At 37.5% G+C, this 23,986-nt stretch overlaps 1 protein-coding gene across 1 annotated transcript; it reads right to left on the bottom strand.

Moving 5' to 3' along the window:
- Nucleotides 1-2,034: 2,034 nt before the first annotated feature.
- LOC126084592 (olfactory receptor 4F3/4F16/4F29-like) lies at nucleotides 2,035-2,973 on the bottom strand. The gene has a single exon (XM_049899187.1). It carries the CDS (start codon nucleotides 2,971-2,973, stop codon nucleotides 2,035-2,037), a length of 939 nt encoding a protein of 312 aa, XP_049755144.1.
- Between the last annotated feature and the right edge of the window lie 21,013 nt (nucleotides 2,974-23,986).

Here is a 23,986-nt window from a genome sequence, read left to right as displayed (position 1 = left end):
TAGATTTTATCTTGGACATTTTGAGTATTATGTTGTGAAACTCTGGGTGCTGTCAAAATTTCCTGGAGAATCTTTTATTGTTGTCATTTTTTTCAGTAGGCAATCAATTAGGTAGATCATAAGTCCTATTGCACTTTCTGTTGGTAGTGGTTTCAATGTTGGTTCTGGTTTTAAAGCATTAGCTATGCTACTTTGAATCTATCCCACTCATGTGATACACAGTGGTTAGTCTGGCACTTGGGCAGTGGATTTTATACTATAGTTCAGTTACAAAGGCCTTACTATGCTGCTTTGAGTCTGTCTTAAGCATGAACAGCTAAGGGACCAGTCTTACACATGTGTGGATTCGTACACCAAAGGAGAAACAAATACCTTTCTCAAATGTCTCTTCATCAAGAATCTTCATACACTTTAACTTCCAGGGGCTCCTTTTCATCATCCTCTAATCATAAAGATGGAGTTTCTCTGGGAGTTTTACCTGCCTGCATTCTGCTGTGCTGCAGCTTCATAACTGGGTCCTGGCCTTGGAGCAACGTGGTAAAGTGGAAAAAAAAATATGAGAATTACTTTCACACTCACTGAGTGACAGAAATTCTTTCCAGTATCTTTGTCTGAGAAAATGGAATTTCTCAGAGTTTAGCATGTTCCACTGCCACAGCTTCGCAACTGAGGCTACCCTAGAATAGGACAGGGAGAAAAAAAATATGGTCAAAAAGCAAAAATATTCCCCACACACAATCTCCAGCTTGCAGAAGCCACTTTTCACAGCTGTGTGACCATAATGCTTCATTTTCTCTTGGAGTTTTTTCTGCCTTTATTATGGGAATTGTAGCTGTGCATCTGGGGCCTGTCCTCAGGTAAAAGTCATGAGAGAAAAGAGGGAAGAATGCAAGATGCTAACCTCCTAAGGGTTGGATCTTCATGTTTTGATTCTTCTCTTTAAAACACTACCTTTTCATTAATTTTGTTTTACTTGTCCTCAGATAGTTAGTTGTTTGTTTGTTTTATTTCTTTTCAGAGTGTTTAGATATAATGGGAAACATAGGCTGTAATGGGCTTATAACTTTTTGGCCTGGACTGATAATCTCATATATGATTTTCATTTGTATTACAAATGTTTGATTCATTTATCTCTCCAACTATAATTCTTCCCAGCAATAAATTTTGGAATTTTTAGGTGTTTTTCAAGGAAATACCACAATGCCAGATACATAGTAAACAAAATATCATTAGGGGATAGAGTTGAATGAAAGAAATAATAATTCCTGATTCATTTATATACATATGTATGTGAACAAGAGGAAACCAGAGGCTGTCATTAATTTAGGCTTTTCAAAGTTCTTCCCAAAAGGGTTTACATCAACAACTATGAAAAACATTAAGTGATAATGAGGGAAGTTATCTAAGAGAAAAAGCAGTGAGAAAAGGGGTAGGGGACAGAACACAAAGAAACAGCAGACAATAACACTCCTCTGGATGAATAGTAAACTTTCAAGCCAGTATTGTCTGAAATCAGATTGTTTTAACTATTTGAAGAACAATCTGAACAGAAAAAATTTCCTGAAAGACAAAATAACTATGCCCTCCAAATCATAAAGAGAAAGCTGATGGCTCATAATAGGCCTGAAGAGTCTGAATGAGATATGAATGCCATTATTGGCAAAAATGTACATAAATGATGGCAGGTGAATAATTAGCATCTTGTTTATGTATAGAAGCAGGTTATGAAGAAATATATGGGTAATTTAAAAGACAGTAATAAACTGATTACTTTGAGAAAAAAAGGAAGCAAAGAAACCAGCTACAGAGAAGTTACTAAAATTAATACCTATTTGTGCAACTCTAGCTGAGTTAATGTAAGTTTTGAATTAACGTTTTGTCTAAATCCTTCCTTCTTCATAGGGAAGAAGAACATTCTTAATGACTGTGGTAATATTCAGTTTTATTGTTGATGCATTAAAACAGCTAATCTAAAATGTCAGATACAAGAACTTAAGGTCAATAATGCTTGGGATAAATACCTTATAATATTATCTATGAAATCTTTCTAAAAATCACTGGTGGTCTGAAAACTCTCTTCATTGCTGCCTTCATCTCTTTATTCCTGAATGTGTAGATGACTGGATTTAGAAAAGGAGTGAGGACTGCATCAGGAAGAGCAAGATATTTGTCCATCTGTGAATTGGGATGTGGCCACGTATAGACAAACACGGCTGGACCAAAGAAAAAAAAGACCACAGTGATATGAGCTGACAGAGTGGAGAGGGCCTTGGACGAACCACCTGAGGAATGTTTCCAAACAGTGAAAAGGATGAAGATGTAGGAGGTGACAAGTATTAATACATATCCAACACAAAGGAACCCACTGTTGACAGTGACCGTGAACTGCAGTCCGTAGTTGTCTCTGCAGGCCAGTCGGAGGAGTTTGGGTAGGTTGCAGTAAAAACCATCCAATACATTAGGGCCACAGAAGGGTAAATTAATTATAAATGCCAGTTGGAACAGTGAGTGAATAATACCAAGGACCCAGGCAGCAGCCAGAAACAGAATGCACATCCATGGGCTCATGATGGTGAGGTAGTGAAGAGGTTTACATATGGCCACAAACCTGTCAAAAGCCATGGCTATGAGCAGCACCATCTTCACGCCACCAATGACATGAATGAAGAAGATCTGAGTAATGCAGCCTCCGAAGGAGATGACTTTGCGCTTTCTGAAAAGGTCATAAATCATCTTGGGGGAAGTAGTGGAGCAGGCCCCCAGGTCAATGAAGGAGAGACTGGCCAGTAGGAAGTACATAGGGGAATGTAAGTGAGGATCAGTGGTCACAGAAAACACAATGAGGATGTTTCCAGCCATGCTTGCCACGTAGAGCCCAGAGGAGAACACCAGGAGGAAAAGCTGGATGTCCCATGAATTGGTGAGCCCCAGAAACACAAACTCAGATACCACAGAGTGATTCCCTCCATCCATTGATCCAGCTAATGGGGTTGCCACTGAAATTATGAGAATTAAGAAAATGAGGAGGAAATTTTGATTGTTAGGGATGAGAGTGACCTTAATCATTTGTGTTGCAGCGTTCACATTCTCAATGAGAATTATGTGGTCATCCAGTTCTTCACACTTGCTCAGTAATGATGATAATGATGATGATGATAGTAACAATTCTGACATAAGCACAAGTCAAGAGTAAAAAAACAAAAGTACACATGATAATTAGAACTATCAGCAAAATCACTCATAGCCTCAAATAATATTAGAGAATTAGGCAAGAACAAAAGCTTCGTAGGTACTTGCAGCAAGAAATAAAATATACCAGCAAGAATATAACCTTATTTGCAAAGAGAATAGTGAATATTATTAGCATAGCTTACTTACAAAAATAACTCATGAGGAGGGGGCATGGCTGGCAAAAAAAAAAAAAAAAGTATAACACTGTGTTATTTGCATAAAAATATAGATGGGAATAAATTTATTAAATTGCCCTCAGGAAACCCTGGTGGCATAGTGATTAATTGCTACAGTTGCTAACCAAAAAGGTCAGCAGTTCAAATCCATCAGGCACTCCTTGGAAACTCTATGGAGCAGTTCTACTCTATCCTATGAGCTGGAATGGACCCAATGGCAAGGGGTTTGGTTTATCGCTTTGGTAATTGCCCCCAAAGGGAAATTAGGCAGCTTTTTATATCATATCTGACCTGACTTCCACCTGCATTTTATGCTCACTTTCATATAATTCACCCCACAGAATTTATTCTCAGAAAGTAGGGTTGAAGGGAAATACTAATTATGATTAATTGATGGGTTATCCGTGGAAGTAAGGATTGTCTGAAACGTGAGATGGGACTGAACTAAAGAGAAACAAATGAAATGTTAAGACGTATATTGAGATTAAGATAAATAAAAGTGGGGTATATGAAATATCAGAGCCAGGTAAGGGTTGCAGCAGAGGGGAGAGTATGTGCGCTTTATCAAAGATAGAATGATTACTCTTTTTCATCATGTTTGTTCAGGTTCACTGCATTTCTGTCTTCCCATTTCTTAAAAGTTTGGTAAAAATCACACACAGTCCTACAACACTCAATAAAATTCCCTTTGGGGCCTACATCTTACCCTGTAAGACTTTGATCCAAGTCTAAGGAATGTACAAATATTTGGGATATCACTAGTTTCTCCTAAGGCATATGCCTAAGTCTATAGCCACAAAGAATGTGCAATACATCTGCACACAACTTTTACTTGTTCACACACAGTGAGGTGTTTACGGCCAGCACTTGGAAACCCTGAAATGTTAAGTTTGTCTTTATCAGTGCCCCACCTATATGTTCCCTTTTTCTGCTCAGTAGTATTCCCTATCCTTTTATTTAGTGCTTCCCTTAATTTAGCGCCTTCCTTCAATATCAACCTGCTCTGATATTTTATGTCATCATGCTTACTGTGTCTGAAACCCTTGCAAATATGTCATATCTTCAAGATCATTGTATTTTTAAGTTTTTATCCAACTCTGAAATGAAAAGAAGGTCATACTTCAATAAGTAACATTATATGAGGAAACCAGAGCTTTATCTCTGTCCTTGAGCATATCCAACTAAAGCTGACACTAAAGGGTTAGTACTTTTTAAGTTTTGAACACATCTTTGGGTTGGGGAAGAAGCTACGGAGACAGTAAAGAGGGTTCCCTTTCTTTGTGCCCATATACCCACCCCAATTAATTTCCAGTGGAAGATTAGTCCTGAAAACAGATTCTGAAGGTCTGTTCCTTTAGAAGTTTCTGGGATGCAGAAGAATAAGTTTACTGGCATCCATATCTTTTTGCAGACACAGCTCTAGAAATCTAAAGGATCTTCATCTCACAAAAAGGGTTGCCTAATTGATGGCCTCCTCCATCCTTGCACATCTCTATGCCCCACAATTCCCAGAAGCTTTCATGGTGCCCTGCCCCAATTCTAAGTCACCACCACTGAGCTTAATCTCTCCATGCTTAATGAAACTAAATGATTTTGCTATCACCTTCTAAGCCTACTGTCCATGGTCCCAAGATACATACTTTCTATAGCCTCAAGCCCTTCAGTTCTCAGAAATCTATGTGCCTGCCCTAAAGTACAGGAAACCATATATACTGCTCACTGTGTAAAGAACAGACAAAATAGAAAACAACTAATGGGATGAAAATGCATGGGTAGATGACTGAAGCACTGGTGAGAGGGCCAGGAAACTCAGCAAAATCAACAACTTATGGGGACAAAAATCAAGACTTTTGCATGGCAAATCATCAGTACTGTAATGAATTGAATGCTGTCCCCCAAAATATCTGTCAGCTTGGCTGGGTCATGACTCCCTTGTATGATTGTATGATTGTCTACCATTTTATAATCTGATGTGACTTCCCTATGGGTTGTAAATCCCATCACTATGATATAATAAGATGGATTTGTGGCAGTTACATTGATAAGGTCTACAAGATTAGATAGTGTCTTAAGCCAATCTCTTTTGAGATATAAAAGAGAGAAGCGAGCAGGGAGACATGGGGACCTCATATCACCAAGAAAGTAGCGCCGGGAGCAGAGTGGGTCCTTCGGACCTGAGGTTCCTCTGCTGAGATGCTCCCAGGGTCAAGGGAAGGTTGATGCATCTCAAGGACCTTCCTTCAGAGCCGACAGAGAAAGAAAGCCTTCCGCCCTGGAGCTGGCACCCCGAATTCAGACTTCTAGCCTACTGGACTGTGAGAGAATAAACTTTTCTTTGTTAAAACCATCCACTTGTGGTATATCTGTTATAGCAGCACTAGACAGCTGAGACAAGTACCTAGTGATATCATTCAGCTACTTAGATCAAAGAGATGACCCAGTCCAGGTTGACCATTATTCAGATGAAAAATTTTAGACCCAAAAATGTAAGCAGAATTGCCAGTATTTACACTAGTGTCAGAATTGGGGACCAGAACCTAGGTGTCTGGGTTCCTGATCCACAGATTACAGATCCTGTAGAAAATAATCTATGAAAGAACAACAAAAAAATAAAATTGAAATTGAAAATGTGGTTTTCTAGGTTGAAGCTAACATAAATCAAAGGGATGTACACAAACTATTATTTGCACTAAATTATCATACATGCCAAAAATAATTAAATACTATATACGACAGCAAGCAATTAAGTGTTAAGAGTAAACTGCATGCATAATCATTGCTGCCACACGTAGTGTGCTCATTCTCCTTATTTTGATGCTCATTTGAATGGACACAGCAACAGTAAATTTTTTTTTAAGGAATATTCGTTATCACACCATTCTTCCTACCTCTCTAAATTTTTCTTTTCTTAAAAGTTAATAAAAATTCTCTATTTTCCAGTAATAACTTTCTTGACATTTCCAGTCCATAATGGTCATAATGTTTGTTTTTCTAATGTCTGTATGTCACAAACTCAAGAAACCATTTGGAAAGACACAAATTGCACACATAATAGCTGCAATATAAGGTAACATACAGTATGTCATATGAACAGTAGAGAAAATTATTTGTTGAATGCGTGAGAAAAGTACAATAGAAGTTTAAAGAAAGGGGCCAGGTTTGCTAGAAAGAGAGAAGATGGAATGTGATCTGTTCCTTTAAATATGAATGGCAATTATATAGAAAGTAGAGAACACCTCGATTTGTAATCTGAAGTCTTTTGCCATTAACTGTAATGCTTTAAAAATTTCATTTGTATATCACCCAAAACTCATAACTAGATAGGAAAATTTGTAAATATTTCTTCAATGAGAGATGGCCCAATAACACCTCCTCACTCTATAATCTTTTCCATTAGATTTCTCATGCACAGAATACTTATCATTTCAAAATTAATAGTAAGCATAAGTAATAGTTGCTATTCAGAAGGCAGCTAAAGATTATCTTATGTGTTATATATTATAAAAAAAAATTGATTGCGACTTATCTTCAGAGTGAGCTTGAAAATGAATTTCTATATAACATACGTTGTTGTTGCTATGTGGCATCAAGTCTAATCTTAACTCATCGAAACCCTATAGGACAGAGTAGAACTTCCTATAGGGTTTCCTAGGCTATAATCTTTGTGGAAGCAGATCACCATGTCTTTTTTCCCATGGAGCCACTGGAGGGTCCAACTGCCTACCTTTCAGTTAGCAGCCAAGTCCTTAACCATTGTGTCAGCATGGCTCCTTACAAAAAATATAAGAATAGGAGATCAGAAAGAAACATCCACCTGCAAACCTATATCCAACACTCAAGTGTTTCGTGACGCTTTGGCAATACATAATCTGAGAAGCAGGAAAAAAAAGTAGAAAGAAGGTGAAAAGCGGAATTGGAAGGAAAGGAAAAAGAAGAGATATGCACAATGATACAAATGTAAATTATGACATAAATTATAACAGTTACTATGATTTAAGGATAGTAGAAAGGTTGGTGGCTTGGATGACAGGCCTGGTGATCTGCTTCTGAAAGGTCATCGCCTTGAGAAACCCTACGGAACAGTTCTACTCTGCACACATGGGGTCACCATGGGTTGAAATCCACTCAACAGCAACTAACACAACATGATTTGAGGAACCTAACATTTCCTAGGTGTCCTTGGATGATGCAAATTGTTAACACGGTTGGCTGCCAACCAAAAAGTAGGAGGTTTGAGTCCACCCAGAGGCACCTCAAAAGAAAGCCCTGGCAATCTACTTCAAAACAATCAGCCATTGAAAACCCTATGGAACACAGAGTATTCTGACACACATGGGGTTGCCATGAGTCATAATCTACTTGACAGCAACCAGTCAGCATATAGTAAACAGGAGAATGATGTATACTGAACAACACACTACAGGCACACGGAATCCTCCTCATAGTATGTTTCTGTGTGTTCTGCTATCCCAGAAGGATTCTCTGTCCAGTCAGCTGCTGCTACTGAGGGTCACACTGAATCAGCTTCCAAAAATTGGTCTTCTTTGGAGTGGACTGATCAAGTGGCTGACTGTTCACCTTTGAAAATCCAGAAACCTTTTGGAAATTTCCACCTCTCTCTTCATGAAAAACCGTAAAAACACAAAATTTCATGGATTGCCTTTCTTATATAACAATAGAGCTATAAATAGCTTGGGTTCTGAAGTCAGCCAGGCCCATTTTCTAATCCAGGATCCATCACTCGTTTGCTACATAGGCATGGAAAATTTACTTAGCCACTCTGAACCCAGTTTCCTCATTTGAAAAAGAAGATAATAATACCTCCCTTGAAGGGTATGGTAAGAACTAGGTGATATGATATATAAAACTAACACAGTGAAATCTATTACATAGTGGGAACTAGCTACATATTCAAGTTCTAAATTAATAATTAAAAAAACCTCAAATTCTGAATTCATTTCTCTGAGGTAATAAATTGGACCTCGTTTCAGCACAAGCTTTCATATACATGCTGGCATCCAGTAGTTTGAAAGGCTTTCTTAAGAATAATTTGTTCCTAAGTGGAGACACTGACCAGGACCTGCATTGTGAGAAGCTTATCCTCTGACAATTTGTCAGATTGTGCCATTTCTCCAACCATCATTCTTCCTACAGCGAAAGCCAAAGACAAGTCTCACACAAACTATTTTGAAGCCTTTCCTGACAACCACAGATAACACTGGTTATTTGTATCTGCATAGGGAGGGAGAGGGTGCTATGTGGAATTTCCAAAGTGTGTGCCCATCCAGATAAATATCTATATAAACTTGCCAAGGAAGGGAAGGCAAGCCCACAAATACCAGCCTCTCAGAAAATAAGACTTTTGATCCCAAACTACAATTTTCAAGACCCACTTAGCATTCTTTAGCCACAGCTATTGCTAACATTGGACAAGTGGAAAAAAACAAAGATACTTTATTATGCACATCAATTAATCAGTTATAGATGCAGATGGCAACTCAAGTCCAAGGTACTCCTAGTTCTATTTTTTCCCATTCCACCTTGCCTTTCCATTTAATTATTTTATTAATTTAAAATTTATTTACTGAGTGTCTACTCTCTTAGGTACTTAGACAAAACTTCTCGTGAACTAGGTAAATAGCTAACAGGTATAGTACAATATATGTCTAGGAGTGTCATTGATTTTTTTTTTTTTTAAGTGGGTAAAAAAAAAATTTTTTTACTTAAGTGGGTACAGATAACTGCAGGTCTGGTGATCAGGGAAGATAATGCAGAAAAGGTGGCATTTGAAGAGAGTTTTAGCCAACAGTAAATATTACGATACATAAAGATAGAGATTGAGGCATCATGTCAAACAAATGGTAGGACATGAGAAATGACAGGCAAGTTCAGGGTATACTGGGATAATGGTGAAGAGGGCAGATTGTCTGGAGAATAGAAATTGTTTCAGAGTGGAAAGTAAGAATAGAAAGAAGGTTGAGGTTAGTTGTGCCTGACCTTAGGCTCTAAGATGACTGAGCATCATTAACAAATAAAGCGGAGCAAATGAAGACTTAGGAGCAAGGAATTAATGAGGCCAGAGCTCAGGAAGAGGATTCATCTGTCAGTGTGACAAATAATTGGAAGGAAATAACAAGAAAGAAAGGAGGACCAGCTAAGAGACTGCTGTAACAGAGCAGAGCTCACATCATCAAAACCACTTCTACCTTAGAATAGAGAAAATGTGGCTCTTTCTTTTTATTTTTTTTACTAGTTTTATTCCTCTCACCTACCTGTTTTGCAAAGGGAACTAAGAGAACAGCACCATTAAAAATTGAGTATGATCCCCAAATAATCAACTGGATCCTATGAAGGATGATGAAAGATACATGCAAATAGGTGTATAAAACAATGCCGCAACAAGAGCCGAAGCTAATTATAGCACCAGAAAATAGTGACCAAATGATGCTGCAGAGATCTGGGATTGCCAGAGCAAGATTACCTCGCCTGGGGAATTGCCACCTAAAGTGGTTTTGGTATTCCCAGGGTAGCCAAGTGGAGAAACTGTTAATGAGAGTTAATGAGAGGCCTGTAATTTTCTTAGAAAAAGAGGCCTTTTGCCTTTCTCTAGAACTATTTTCAGTCTTTATTTTACGGTGACTGCAGATGCATCACACAGTAAATTTAATGTAAATTTTTCATTTTTGATTATTTTAGGATAATTTCAATAGTAAATACTCATCTTAAGAATGTGAAAGATGTGGAAAAGTATGAAAAAGAAATTTGAAGGTAGAATTTTATGAGTTTTCATTTAAAAAGTCTGAGTATTTTAAAATATGAAAATAAGTGATTTTGGAAATCTGTCTTCTTCATGGTTGTATTCAATCCTCAGAACAGCATTACAGAGTAAATATTGTTATCACCGCATTATTTCAAACAATTTATTTAACCAAATTATCTAGCTAATAAAGTATGCTTTCATCTTTGAACTCAGGACTAAAAAATTCTTTCTTAATCTTCTCTGCACCATACCTCTTTAAAGGTTACATAGTCTTTCTACAAATTGTGTCAAAAGGACAGAAAAAAAGCACAATATTGCCCAACACGTTCTATGAGGCAAACTGAAGTATCAGTCAAACACAACAACAACAAAGAAAATTATCTGCACATTATTTTTGAGAATGGATGCATAATTCTAGTTTAAGAAAGCAGAAATCTTTTCTCTTCTCCTCTAAGACAAAGGCAACAAAGAAATCTAAAACCAAACCCTCCCCTTGTGCATTACAACCTTCTTTCTTGTGTGCTCAAATATCATTCCAGCATTTTCCCCTCCCTGTTCAATGTCATCCATTTTCCTCTCTATTATCAACCCTCATGGGCTGTGTTCCTACTTATTAAAATCTCTTAACCCAACTTCCCTTTCTGGTTACTGTTCCATTTCCCAGATGTCCTTTGCAGCAAACTCCCCTGAAAAAGTTGGCTCTATTCTTTCTCCTATTCCTCTCCTGTTTTCTCTAAAACCTGCTCCGATTAAGATTTATTCCCAGGAAACCCACTAAAACTTGATTTTCAAGGTCCCCCATGACCTCCATATAGAAATCCAACCATCAATTCTCAGTCCTCATCTTTTTTTTTTTTTTTTAATTGTGCTTTAAGCGAAAGTTTACAAATCAAGTCAGTCTCTCATACAAAAATTTACATACACCTTGCTATACACTCCTAATTGCTCTCCCTCTGATGAGATAACACAGGACTTCCCTCCCCTCTCTCTCCTCATGTACGTTTGGGTAGCTTCTGGACACCTCTGCCCTCTCATCTCCTCTCCAGACAGGTGATGCCAAGATAGTCTCATGTGTCTACTTAATCCAAGAAGCTTGTTCTTCACCAGTCTCATTTTCCATCCCCTATTCCGGTCCAATCCCTGTCTGAGGAGTTGGCTTTGGGAATGATTCCTGCCCTGGGGTAACAGAAAGTCTGGGGTCCATGGCCTCCGGGGTTCCTCCAGTCCCAGACTGACCATTAAGTCTGGTCTTTTTACATGATTTTGAGGTCTGCATCCCACTGCTCTCTTGCTCCCTCAGGGTTTCTCTGTTGAGTTCCCTGTCAGGACAGTCATCGGTTGTGGCTAGGTACCATCTAGCTCTTCTGGTCTCAGGCTGATATAGTCTCTTTTGTCTCTTAGGTTCATAATTATTTTGTGCCTTTGATGTTCTTGATTCTTCCTTATTCCAGGTAGGTTGAGACCCATTGATGCATATTAGATGGCCACTTGTTAGCATTTAAGACCGCTGATGCCACTCTCCATAGTGGGGTGCAGAATGTCTTCTTAATAGGTTTTATTATGCCAGTTGACTTAGAAGTCCCCTGAAACCATGGTTCTCAAACCCCCACCCCTGCTATACTGGCCTTTGAAGCGTTCAATTTTTTAAGAAAACTTCCTTGTTATTGGTTTAGTCCATTTATGTTGACCTCTCCTTTATTGCATATTGTCTTTCCCTTCACCTAAAATAAAACTCATATACTATCTAATTAGCAAATATCCCCTCCCTCCTTCCTGCCCTCCCTGCTCTCGTAACCATCAAAGAGTATTTTCTTCTCTGCTTAAACTGTTTCTCCAGTTCTTGTAATAGTGGTCTTATACAATATTTGTCCTTTTGCAATTGATTGATTTCACTCAGCATAATGTCCTCCAGATTTCTCCATGTTATGATATGTTTCATGGATTCAACACTGTTCTTTATCTATGTGTAGCATTCCATTGTTTGAATACACCATAGTTTATTTATCCATTCATCCATTCATGGGCACCTTGGTTGCTTCCAACTTTTTGCTATTGTAAACAGTGCTGCCATGAACATGGGTGTGCATATATCTGTTCGTGTAAAGGATCTTATGTCTCTAGGATATATTCCCAGGAGTGGGATTGCTGGATCATATGGTAATTCTATTTCTAGTTTTTTAAGGAAGTGCCAAATTGATTTCCAAAGCAGTTGTACCATTTTGTATTGCCACCAGCAGTGTATAAGTGTTCCAATCTCTCCACAACCTCTCCAACATTTATTATTTTGTTTTTCAGATTAATGCCAGCCTCGTTGGAGCGAGACGGAATCTCACTGTAGTTTTGATTTGCCTTCCTCTAACGGCTAAGGATCGAGAACATTTCCTCATGTATCTGTTAGCTGAGTGAATGTATTCTTTAGTGAAGTGCCTGTTCATATCCTTTGCCCATTTTTTAATTGGGTTATTTGTCTTTATGTGGTTGAGTTTTAGCAGAATCATGTAAATTTTAGAGATTAGGCACTGGTCGCAGATGTCATAGCTGAAAACTTTTTCCAGTCAGTAGGTAGTCTTTTTGCTCATTTGATGAAGTCTTTGGATGAGCATAGGTGCTTGATTTTTAGGAACTCCCAGTTATCTGGTTTCTATTCAGCATTTTTAGTAATGTTTTATATACTGTTTATACCATGTATTAGGGCTCTTAATGTTGTCCCTATTTTTTCTTCCATAATCTTTATCGTTTTAGATTTTATTTTCAGGTCTGTGATCCATTTTGAGTTACTTTTTGTGCATGGTGTAAGGTATAGGTCTTATTTCATTTTTTTACAGATGGATATCGAGTTATGCCAGCACCATTTGTTAAAAAGACTGTCTTTTCCCCAATTCAGTGACACTGGACTTTGTCAAATATCAATTGCTCATATGTGGATGTATTTATGTCTGGATTCTCAATTCTGTTCCATTGGTCAATATGTCTGTTGTTGTACCAGTACCAGGCTGTTTTAACTACTGTGGTGGTATAATAGGTTCTAAAATCAGGAAGAGTGAGGCCTCCCACTTTGTTCTTCTTTTCCAGTAATGTTTTACTTATCCAGGGCTTCTTTCCCTTCCATATGAAGTTGGTGATTTGTTTCTCCATCTCATTAAAAAATGTTGGAATTTGGATTGGAATTGTGTTGTATATATAGATGGCTTTTGGTAGAACAGACATTTTTACAATGTTAAATCTTCCTATCCCTGAGTAAGGTATGTTTTTCCACTTACGTATGTCCGTTTTGGTTTCTTGCAGTAGTACCTTGTAGTTTTCTTTGTATAGGACTTTTACGTCTCTGGTTAGATTTATTCCTAAGTATTTTATCTACTTCGGGGCTACTGTAAATGGTATTGATTTGGTGATTTCTTCTTAGATGTTCTTTTTGTTGGTGTAGAGGAATCCAATTGATTTTTGTGTGTTTATCTTGTAACCTGATTGCTGAACTCTTCTATTAGTTTCAGTAGTTTTTTTTGTTGTTGTTGTTCTTTTTTTTTTTTTTTTTTTGAGGATTCTTTAGGGTTTTCTGGGTATAAGATCATGTCATCTGTACACAGAGATACTTTTACTTCTTCCTTACCAGTCTGGATGCCCTTTATTTCTTTACCTAGCCTAATTGCTCTGGCTAGGACCTCCAGCACAATGTTGAATAAGAGTGGTGATAACGGGCATCCTTGTCTGGTTCCCGTTCTCAAGGGGAATGTTTTTAGAATCTCTCCATGAAGGATGATTTTGGCTGTTGGCTTTGTATAAGTGCCCTTTATTATGTTGAGGAATTTTCCTTCTATCCTATTTTGCTGAGAGTTTTTATCATGAATGGGTGTTGGACTTTATCATGTGCCTTTTCTGCATCGATTGATAAAATCATGTGGTTCCTCTCTTTTGTTTTATTTATATGGTGGATTACATTATTGTTTTTCTAATATTGAACGGTCCTTGCATACCTGGTATAAACCCCACATGGCCATGGTGGATTATTTTTTTGATATGTTATTGAATTGCATTAGCTAGAATTTTGTTGAGGATTTTTGCATCTATGTTCATGAGGGATATGGGTCTGTAATTATCTTTTTTTGTGTTGTCTTTAGCTGGTTTTGGTATCAGGGATATGCTGGCTTCATAGAACGGGTTAGGGAGTATTGCATCCTTTTCTATCCTTTGGAATACCTTTAGTAGTAGTGGTGTTAAGTTTTCCCTGAAAGTTTGGTGGAACTCTGCAGTGAAGCCGTCAGGACCAGGGCTTTTTTGGGGGGTAGAGTTTTTTTATTACCTTTTCAATCTCTTTTATTTTGTTATGGGTATATATAGCTGTTCTATTTCTCTTTGTGTTAGTTTAGGCAGGTAGTGTGTTTCTTGGAATTCATCCATTTTTTTCTAGGTTTTCAATTCTGTTAGAGTACAATTTTTCGTAGTAATCTGATATGATTCTTTTAATTTCAGTTGGGTCTGTTGTGATATGGCCCATCTCATTTCTTATTCAGGTTATTTGTTTCCCTTCCTGTATTTCTTTAGTCACTCTGGCCAATGGTTTATCAATTTTCTTAATTTTTTCAAAGAACCAGCTTTTGCCCTTGTTAACTTTTTCAATTGTTTTTCTGTTCTCTAATTCATTTAATTCTGCTCTAATTTTTATATTTGTTTTCTACTGGTGCCTGACAGTTTCTTTTGTTCCTCTCTATTTGTTCAAGTTGTAGGGACAGTTATTTGATTTTGGCTCTTTCTTTTTTTTTGTATTTGTGCATTTATTGATATAAATTGACCTCTGAGCACTGCTTTAGCTGTGTCCCAAAGGTTTTGATAGGAAGTGTTTTCATTCTCACTGCACTCTATGAATTTCTTTATTCCCTCCTTAATGTCTTCTATAACCCAGTTTTTTTTTAAGCAGTGTATTGTTCAGTTTCCAAGTATTTGATTTCTTTTCCCCGATTTTTCTGTTATAGATTTCTACTTTTATGCCCTTATGGTCAGAGAAGATGCTTTATAATATTGCGATGTTTTGGATTCTGCAAAGGCTTGCTTTATGACCTAATATGTGGTCTATTCTAGAGAATGTTCCATGTGCACTAGAAAAGAAAGTATACTTTGCAGCTGTTGGGTGGAGTGTTCTGTATAAGTCTGTGAGATCATGTTGGTTGATTGTGGCAATTAGATCTTCCGTGTCTTCATTGAGCTTCTTACTGGATGTCCTGTCCTTCACCGAAAGTGTTGTGTTGAAGTCTCCTACTATAATTATGGAGGTGTCTATCTCACTTTTCAGTTCTGTTAAAGTTTGTTTTATGTACCTTGCAGCCCTGTCATTGGGTGCATAAATATTTAATATGGTTATATGTTCCTGGTAAGTTGTCCCTTTCGTCATTACGTAGTGTCCTTCTTTATCCTTTGTGGTGGATTTAACTTTAAATTCTATTTTGTCAGAATTTAATATTGCCACTCCTGCTCTTTTTTTTTTATTATTATTAACTTTTATTAAACTTCAAGTGAACGTTTACAAATCCAATCAGTCTGTCACATATAAGTTTACATACATCTCACTCCCTACTCCCACTTGCTCCCCCCCTCTTGAGTCAGCCCTTTCAGTCTCTCCTTTCGTGACAATTTGGCCAGCTTCCCTCTCTCTCTATCCTCCCATCCCCCCTCCAGACAAGGGTTACCAACACAATCTCAAGTGTCCACCAGATATAATTAGCTCACTCTTCATCAGCGTCTCTCTCCCACCCGCTGACCAGTCCCTTTCATGTCTGATGAGTTGTCTTTGGGGATGGTTCCTGTCCTGTGCCAACAGAAGGTCTGGGGAGCATGGCCGCCGGGATTCCTCCAGTCTCAGTCAGACCATTAAGTTTGGTCTTTTTATGAGAATTTGGGGTCTGTATCCCACTGATCTCCTGCTCCCTCAGGGGTCCTCTGCTGTGCTCCCTGTCAGGGCAGTCATCGATTGTGGCCGGGCACCAACTAGTTCTTCTGGTCTCAGGATGATGTAGGCCTCTGGTTCATGTGGCCCTTTCTGTCTCTTGGGCTCTTAGTTGTCGTGTGGCCTTGGTGTTCTTCATTTTCCTTTGCTCCAGGTGGGTTGAGACCAATTGATGCATCTTAGATGGCCGTTTGTTAGCATTTAAGACCCCAGACGCCACATTTCAAAGTGGGATGCAGAATGATTTCATAATAGAATTATATTGCCAATTGACTTAGAAGTCCCCGCAAACCATGTTCCCCAGACCCCCGCGCTTGCTCCGCTGACCTTTGAAGCATTCATTTTATCCTGGAAACTTCTTTGCTTTTGGTCCAGTCCAATTGAGCTGACCCTTCCATGTATTGAGTGTTGTCTTTCCCTTCACCTAAAGCAGTTCTTATCTACTGATTATTCAATAAAAAACACTCTCCCACCCATCCTCCCTCCCCCCCTCGTAACCACAAAACTATGTGTTTTTCTCAGGTTTACTATTTCTCAAGATCTTATAATAGTGGTCTTATACAATATTTGTCCTTTTGCAACTGACTAATTTCGCTCAGCATAATGCCTTCCAGATTCCTCCATGTTATGAAATGTTTCAGAGATTCGTCACTGTTCTTTATGGATGCATAGTATTCCATTGTGTGAATATACCACAATTTATTTACCCATTCATCCGTTGATGGACACCTTGGTTGCTTCCAACTTTTTGCTATTGTAAACAGAGCTGCAATAAACATGGGTGTGCATATATCTGTTTGTATGAAGGATCTTGTATCTCTAGGGTATATTCCGAGGAGTGGGATTTCTGGGTTGTATGGTAGTTCTATTTCTAACTGTTTAAGATAACGCCAGATAGATTTCCAAAGTGGTTGTACCATTTGACATTCCCACCAGCAGTGTATAAGGGTTCCAATCTCTCCGCAGCCTCTCCAGCATTTATTCTTTTGTGTTTTTTGGATTAATGCCAGCCTTGCTGGTGTGAGATGGAATCTCATCGTAGTTTTAATTTGCATTTCTCTAATGGCTAATGATCGAGAGCATTTTCTCATGTATCTGTTAGCTGCCTGAATATCTTCTTTAGTGAAATGTGTGTTCATATCCTTTGCCCACTTTTTGATTGGGTTGTTTGTCTTTTTGTGGTTGAGTTTTGACAGAATCATGTAGATTTTAGAGATCAGGCGCTGGTCGGAGATGTCATAGCTGAAAATTCTTTCCCAGTCTGTAGGTGGTCTTTTTACTCTTTTGGTGAAGTCTTTAGATGAGCATAGGTGTTTGATTTTTAGGAGCTCCCAGTTATCAGGTTTCTCTTCATCATTTTTGGTAATGTTTTGTATTCTGTTTATGCCTTGTATTAGGGCTCCTAGGGTTGTCCCTATTTTTTCTTCCATGATCTTTATCGTTTTAGACTTTATGTTTAGGTCTTTGATCCACTTGGAGTTAGTTTTTGTGCATGGTGTAAGGTATGGGTCCTGTTTCATTTTTTTTGCAAACGGATATCCAGTTATGCCAGCACCATTTGTTAAAAAGGCTATCTTTTCCCCAATTAATTGACACTGGTCCTTTGTCAAATATCAGCTGCTCATACGTGGATGGATCTATGTCTGGGTTCTCAATTCTGTTCCATTGGTCTATGTGCCTGTTGTTGTACCAGTACCAGGCTGTTTTGACTACTGTGGCTGTATAATAGGTTCTGAAATCAGGTAAAGTGAGGCCTCCCACTTTCTTCTTCTTTTTCAGTAGTGCTTTGCTTATCAGGGGCTTCTTTCCCTTCCATATGAAATTGGTGATTTGTTTCTCTATCCCCTTAAAATATGACATTGGAATTTGGATCGGAAGTGCATTAAATGTATAGATGGCTTTTGGTAGAATAGACATTTTTACTATGTTAAGTCTTCCTATCCATGAGCAAGGTATGTTTTTCCACTTAAGTATGTCCTTTTGAATTTCTTGTAGTAGAGCTTTGTAGTTTTCTTTGTATAGGTCTTTTACATCCTTGGTAAGATTTATTCCTAAGTATCTTATCTTCTTGGGGGCTACGGTGAATGGTATTGATTTGGTTATTTCCTCTTCGGTGTTCTTTTTGTTGATGTAGAGGAATCCAAGTGATTTTTGTATGTTTATTTTATAACCTGAGACTCTGCCAAACTCTTCTATTAGTTTCAGTAGTTTTCTGGAGGATTCCTTAGGGTTTTCTGTGTATATAATCATGTCATCTGCAAATAGTGATAACTTTACTTCTTCCTTGCCAATCCGGATACCTTTTATTTCTTTGTCTAGCCTAATTGCCCTGGCTAAGACTTCCAACACAATGTTGAATAAGAGCGGTGATAAAGGGCATCCTTGTCTGGTTCCCGTTCTCAAGGGAAATGCTTTCAGGTTCTCTCCATTTAGAGTGATATTGGCTGTTGGCTTTGCATAGATGCCCTTTATTATGTTGAGGAATTTTCCTTCAATTCCTATTTTGGTAAGAGTTTTTATCATAAATGGGTGTTGGACTTTGTCAAATGCCTTTTCTGCATCAACTGATAAGATCATGTGGTTTTTGTCTTTTGTTTTATTCATGTGATGGATTACATTAATGGTTTTTCTGATATTAAACCAGCCTTGCATACCTGGTATAAATCCCACTTGATCAGGGTGAATTATTTTTTTGATGTGTTGTTGGATTCTATTGGCTAGAATTTTGTTGAGGATTTTTGCATCTATGTTCATGAGGGATATAAGTCTGTAATTTTCTTTTTTTGTACTGTCTTTACCTGGTTTTGGTATCAAGGAGATGGTGGCTTCATAGAATGAGTTGGGTAGTATTCCGTCATTTTCTATGCTTTGGAATACCTTCAGTAGTAGTGGTGTTAACTCTTCTCTGAAAGTTTGGTAGAACTCTGCAGTGAAGCCGTCCGGGCCAGGGCTTTTTTTTGTTGGGAGTTTTTTGATTACAGTTTCAATCTCTTTTTTTGTTATGGGTCTATTTAGTTGTTCTACTTCTGAATGTGTTAGTTTAGGTAGGTAGTGTTTTTCCAGGAATTCATCCATTTCTTCTAGGTTTTCAAATTTGTTAGAGTACAATTTTTCATAATAATCTGAAATGATTCTTTTAATTTCATTTGGTTCTGTTGTGATGTGGTCCTTCTCGTTTCTTATTCGGGTTATTTGTTTCCTTTCCTGTATTTCTTTAGTCAGTCTAGCCAATGGTTTATCAATTTTGTTAATTTTTTCAAAGAACCAGCTTTTGGCTTTGTTAATTCTTTCAATTGTTTTTCTGTTCTCTAATTCATTTAGTTCAGCTCTAATTTTTATTATTTGTTTTCTTCTGGTGCCTGATGGATTCTTTTGTTGCTCAGTTTCTATTTGTGCAAGTTGTAGGGACAGTTCTCTGATTTTGGCTCTTTCTTCTTTTTGTATGTGTGCATTTATCGATATAAATTGGCCTCTGAGCACTGCTTTTGCTGTGTCCCAGAGGTTTTCATAGGAAGTATTTTCATTCTCATTGCTTTCTATGAATTTCCTTATTCCCTCCTTGATGTCTTCTATAACCCAGTCTTTTTTCAAGAGGATATTGTTCATTTTCCAAGTATTTGATTTCTTTTCCTGCTCTTTTTTGATTGTTGTTTGCTTGATATATTTTTTCCATCCTTTGAGTTTTAGTTTGTTTGTGTCTCTAAGTCTAGGATGTGTCTCTTGTAGGCAGCATATAGACGGATCATGTTTCTTTATTCAGTCTGAGACTCACTGTCTCTTTATTGGTGCATTTACATTCAGCATAATTATAGATAAGTATGTGTTTAGTGCTGTCATTTTGATGCCTTATTTTGTGTTTTGTTGACAATTTCACTTTTCCTCTTACTTTTTTGTGCTGAGGAGTTTTTCTTTGTAGATTGTGTGTTCCTCATTTTCATAGTAGTTGAGTTTATTTTTGCTCAGTTGTTATGTTTATCTTGGTTTTTATTTTGAAGTATGGAATTGTTAGACTTCTTTTTGGTTGCCTTAATATTTACCCCTATTTGTCTAAGTAAAATCCTAACTTGTATCACACTATATTGCCTTGGTTTCCTCTTCACAGGAAGATCTATGCCTCCTGTATTTAGTCCCTCTTTTTTGATTATTGTAATCTTATATAATGACATCAATGATTCCCTCTTTTGAGAAATTTTATTTTTAAATTAATCTTATTTTGTTTTTGTGATTTCCATACTCAAGCACTCATACTTGAGTTGATATAGGATGTTTTATTCTGTGACCTTGTGTTGTGTTGTTATCTGATATTTTTGATTTTCTGACCAAAGAATTTCCTTTAGTAATTCTTGTAGTTTTGGTTTGGTTTTTGCAAATTCTCTAAGCTTGTGTTTATCTGTAAATATTTTAATTTCACCTTCATATTTGAGAAAGAGTTTTGCTGGATATATGAATCTTGGCTGGCAGAGTTTCTCCTTCAGTGCTCTATATATGTCATCCCATTGCCTTCTTGCCTGCATGGTTTCTACCGAGTAGTCCCAACTTATTCTTATTGATTCTCTTATAGGTGACTTTTTGCTTATCCCTGGCTGTTTTTAAAATTTTCTCTTTATCTTTGGTTTTGGGAAGTTTGATGATAATATGTCTTGGTGATTATCTTTTGGGATCAGTCTTGTATGGGGTTCAGTGAGCATCTTTGATAGATATCCTTTCATCTTTCACAATGCCTGGGAAGTTTTCTGCCAACAGATCTTCAACTATTCTCTCTCTATTTTCTGTTATCCCTCTCTGTTCTGGAACTCCAATCACACACAAGTTATTCTTCTTGATAGAGTCCCACATGATTCTTAGGGTTTCTTCATTTTTTTTAATTCTTTTATATGATTTTTCTTCAAATATATTTGTGTCAAATGCCTTTTCCTCCATCTTCCCAACTCTGCTTTCCAATTCCTCAATTCTGCTCCTCTGACTTCCTGTTGAGTTGTCTAATTCTATAATTTTGTTAATCTTGAATTTCTGAATGCTGTCTCTCTATGGATTGTTGCATCTTATTAAATTTTTCACTATGTTCTTGAATAATCTTTTTGATTTTTTCAATTGCTTAATCTGTGTGTTCCTTGGCTTTTTCTGTAGATTGCCTTATTTCATTTCTGAGGTCATCCCTGATGTCTTGAAGCATTCTATATATTAGTTTTTTTATATTCTACATCTGATAATTTCAGGAATGTATTTTCATCTGGGAAAGGTTTTGATTCTCAATAGACCACTAATTGATCACTAAAACCATTGCACCACCCTCTCCCAAACTATTCTCAGCAAGACAACTGGAGACAAAATTTAAAATAAAAGTGCTATCATGACACTTCTCTGCAATATTACAGTTATAATTTTTATGAGGCCAACTCCTTGGAGATTTTAACTGTGACTTCCATAGTTCCATAGGTGAAGTGAAGGACAACACACAATACAGAGGAAGTCAGCATAACTGGACTCAACCAAAACCTAAGAAATTTCCTGAATATAACCAAACACTTAGACGAACAGAGTAGCATGTGTGGGAGTCTGGGGACCATGGTATCAGAGGACATCTAAGTCAATTGGCATAACAAAATTTATTAAGAAAATGTGCAAAACACTTTGGTGAATGGTGTCTCGGGTCTTAAAAGCTAGCAAGCAGCTTTTTTTTAACTCTGTTAAAACCATTCTTTGAAGCCAACTCTTCAGACAAAGATTAGACTGGACTATAGGACATAAAATGATACTTGTGAAAAGTGTGCTTCTTAGCTCGAGTAGATAAAAAAAAAATGGATCTAATTATTGAATATCCCTTTCCACAGGGTTTTCTATGTCTGCTTTTTCAGAAGTAGATTGTCAAGCCTTTCTTCTGAGGCACCTCTGAGTGAGCTCGAACCTCCAATCTTGTGGCTAGTAGCCAAGTGCCAACAACCATTTACACCACCCAGGATCTCATTTCATTAAAGAGTGCTGAGAAAAATAATAAGCAAGTTTGAAGATTTAGATCTTCTCCAATTATTGTAGTAAAAATAATATCCTGGTGGATATTTAAGATGTGCATGTTAATGAATATTGATTAGATATTGGGATGGAAAAAAACTTCCTAAGAATCAGAACTATGGAAGTCACAGTTAAAATCTCCAAGGAGTTGGCCTCATAAAAATTATAACTGTAATGTTGCAGGAAGTCATAGGTAAAAAAAAAAAAAAAAATTGGAGAAAATATTTTGGAAAAAAATGAGAATAAATGAGTTAATGTCTTTAATATATAATTGGCACCTGTAAATCAATATGACAAACACTAACTTCCACGAGACTTATAGCCAGAATGCTCCTTAGAAGAACGGATGATGAGACTTCATCTCATGTACTTTGGATATGTTATCAGAAGAGCCAGCCGTCAGAGAAGGACATCAAGCTTGGTAAAGTAAAGAATCAGCAAAAAAGAGGAAGACCCTCAATGAGATGGATTGACACAGTGTCTACAACAATAGGCTAAAGCATGACAGTGATTGTGAGGCTGGCCCAGAATCACACAGCATTTCGTCCTGTTGTACGTAGGGTCTCTATGAGTTGGAACTGACTCAATGGCACCTAACAACAAAAGTGGGCATAAAAAATACCTAAGCAAAGGGTATTTAATTACGTTTCAAATAAGAAAAAACCTCTGCAATAATTTTTGCCTCCCTGAATCACTATTCCCCTTCCACTGATAGCTATACCCTACCATCTTCATTTGGGAAATACTTTTCCTCAGCTCCATGTAGTTCTTTGGAGACTATCAATCAAATAAGCCTGGCCCCTACCCACAGGGGTGAGCATATGATTCAGACTGGGCACATCAGAGAGACCTGGCAAGGATATAAATCAATGACAGTTAGGATCCTTTCATTGTTTTTAATATAGATGCTCAGAAAGGAAACCTCTCCATTACCTCTGAGATTGCTCTTCTTGGAAGTATTTGCAGCCTCTCCTCTCTCCGGATACCATACATGAAGAAATTCATGTGCAAAAGAAAAGAATAAGAACAATGTATGTAAATAAAGAGAGCTAGAAAATAACAGAATGGGAGGAGATCAAAAAAGGAGTGAGGAGTGAAAGAAAGGAGTGAAAGAAAGATCAAAAGTATGATGTTGACTGAATCCTTAGAGTCCTGCCTGGTTCTATTATTGGGTATTCAAAAAAACTGAGCCCATAAATGTCCTTTTTATTATTTTAAACTTGTTTGAATTAGATTTTTTTTTTAATTGTGCTTTAGGTGAAACTTTAGAGCTCAATTTCTCCTACAAAAATGTATACACATTTTCTTATGTGACTCTAGTTGCAATCCCTACAATATGACACCACATCCCCCCTTTCCAGCCCAATTTCCCATGTCCATCCAACCAGCTCCTGTCCCTTTGAGCCTTCTCATCCCTCCTTTGGACGGGAGCTGCCCATTTAGACTCGTGTATCTACCTGAACTGAGAAGCACACTTTTCAAGAGTATTATTTTATGTCTTATACTCCAGTCTAATTTTTGTTGAAGAGTTGGCTTCCAGAACAATTTTAATTCTGGAATAACAGAGTCTGGGGCCATGTCTTCTGGTGTTCCTCTAGTCTTAGTCAGACCATTAAGTCTGGTCTTTTTACGTGAATTTTAGTTCTGCACCACACTATTCTCCTACTCCATCAGGGACTCTGTTGTACTCCCTGTCAGGGTGGTCATTGGTGGTAGCCAGGCACCATCGAGTTCTTCTGGTCTCAGACTGATGGAGTCTCTGGTTTATGTGGTCCTTTTTGTTTCTTGGGCAAATATTTTCTTTGTGTCTTTGGTGTTCTTCATTCTCCTTTGCTCCAGATGGGGTGGGATCTATTGATGCATCTTAGATGACAG

Source organism: Elephas maximus, chromosome 10 (genome assembly GCF_024166365.1).
Source record: "Elephas maximus indicus isolate mEleMax1 chromosome 10, mEleMax1 primary haplotype, whole genome shotgun sequence".
Lineage (NCBI taxonomy): Eukaryota > Metazoa > Chordata > Mammalia > Proboscidea > Elephantidae > Elephas > Elephas maximus.
Note: the sequence above shows the minus strand (reverse complement) of the source record. Positions and strands in the feature narration are given on the sequence as shown.

Coding starts and splice junctions, on each gene's coding strand:
- LOC126084592 (XM_049899187.1), bottom strand. CDS start 2,973: ATGGATGGAGGGAATCACTCTGTGGTATCTGAGTTTGTGTTTCTGGGG.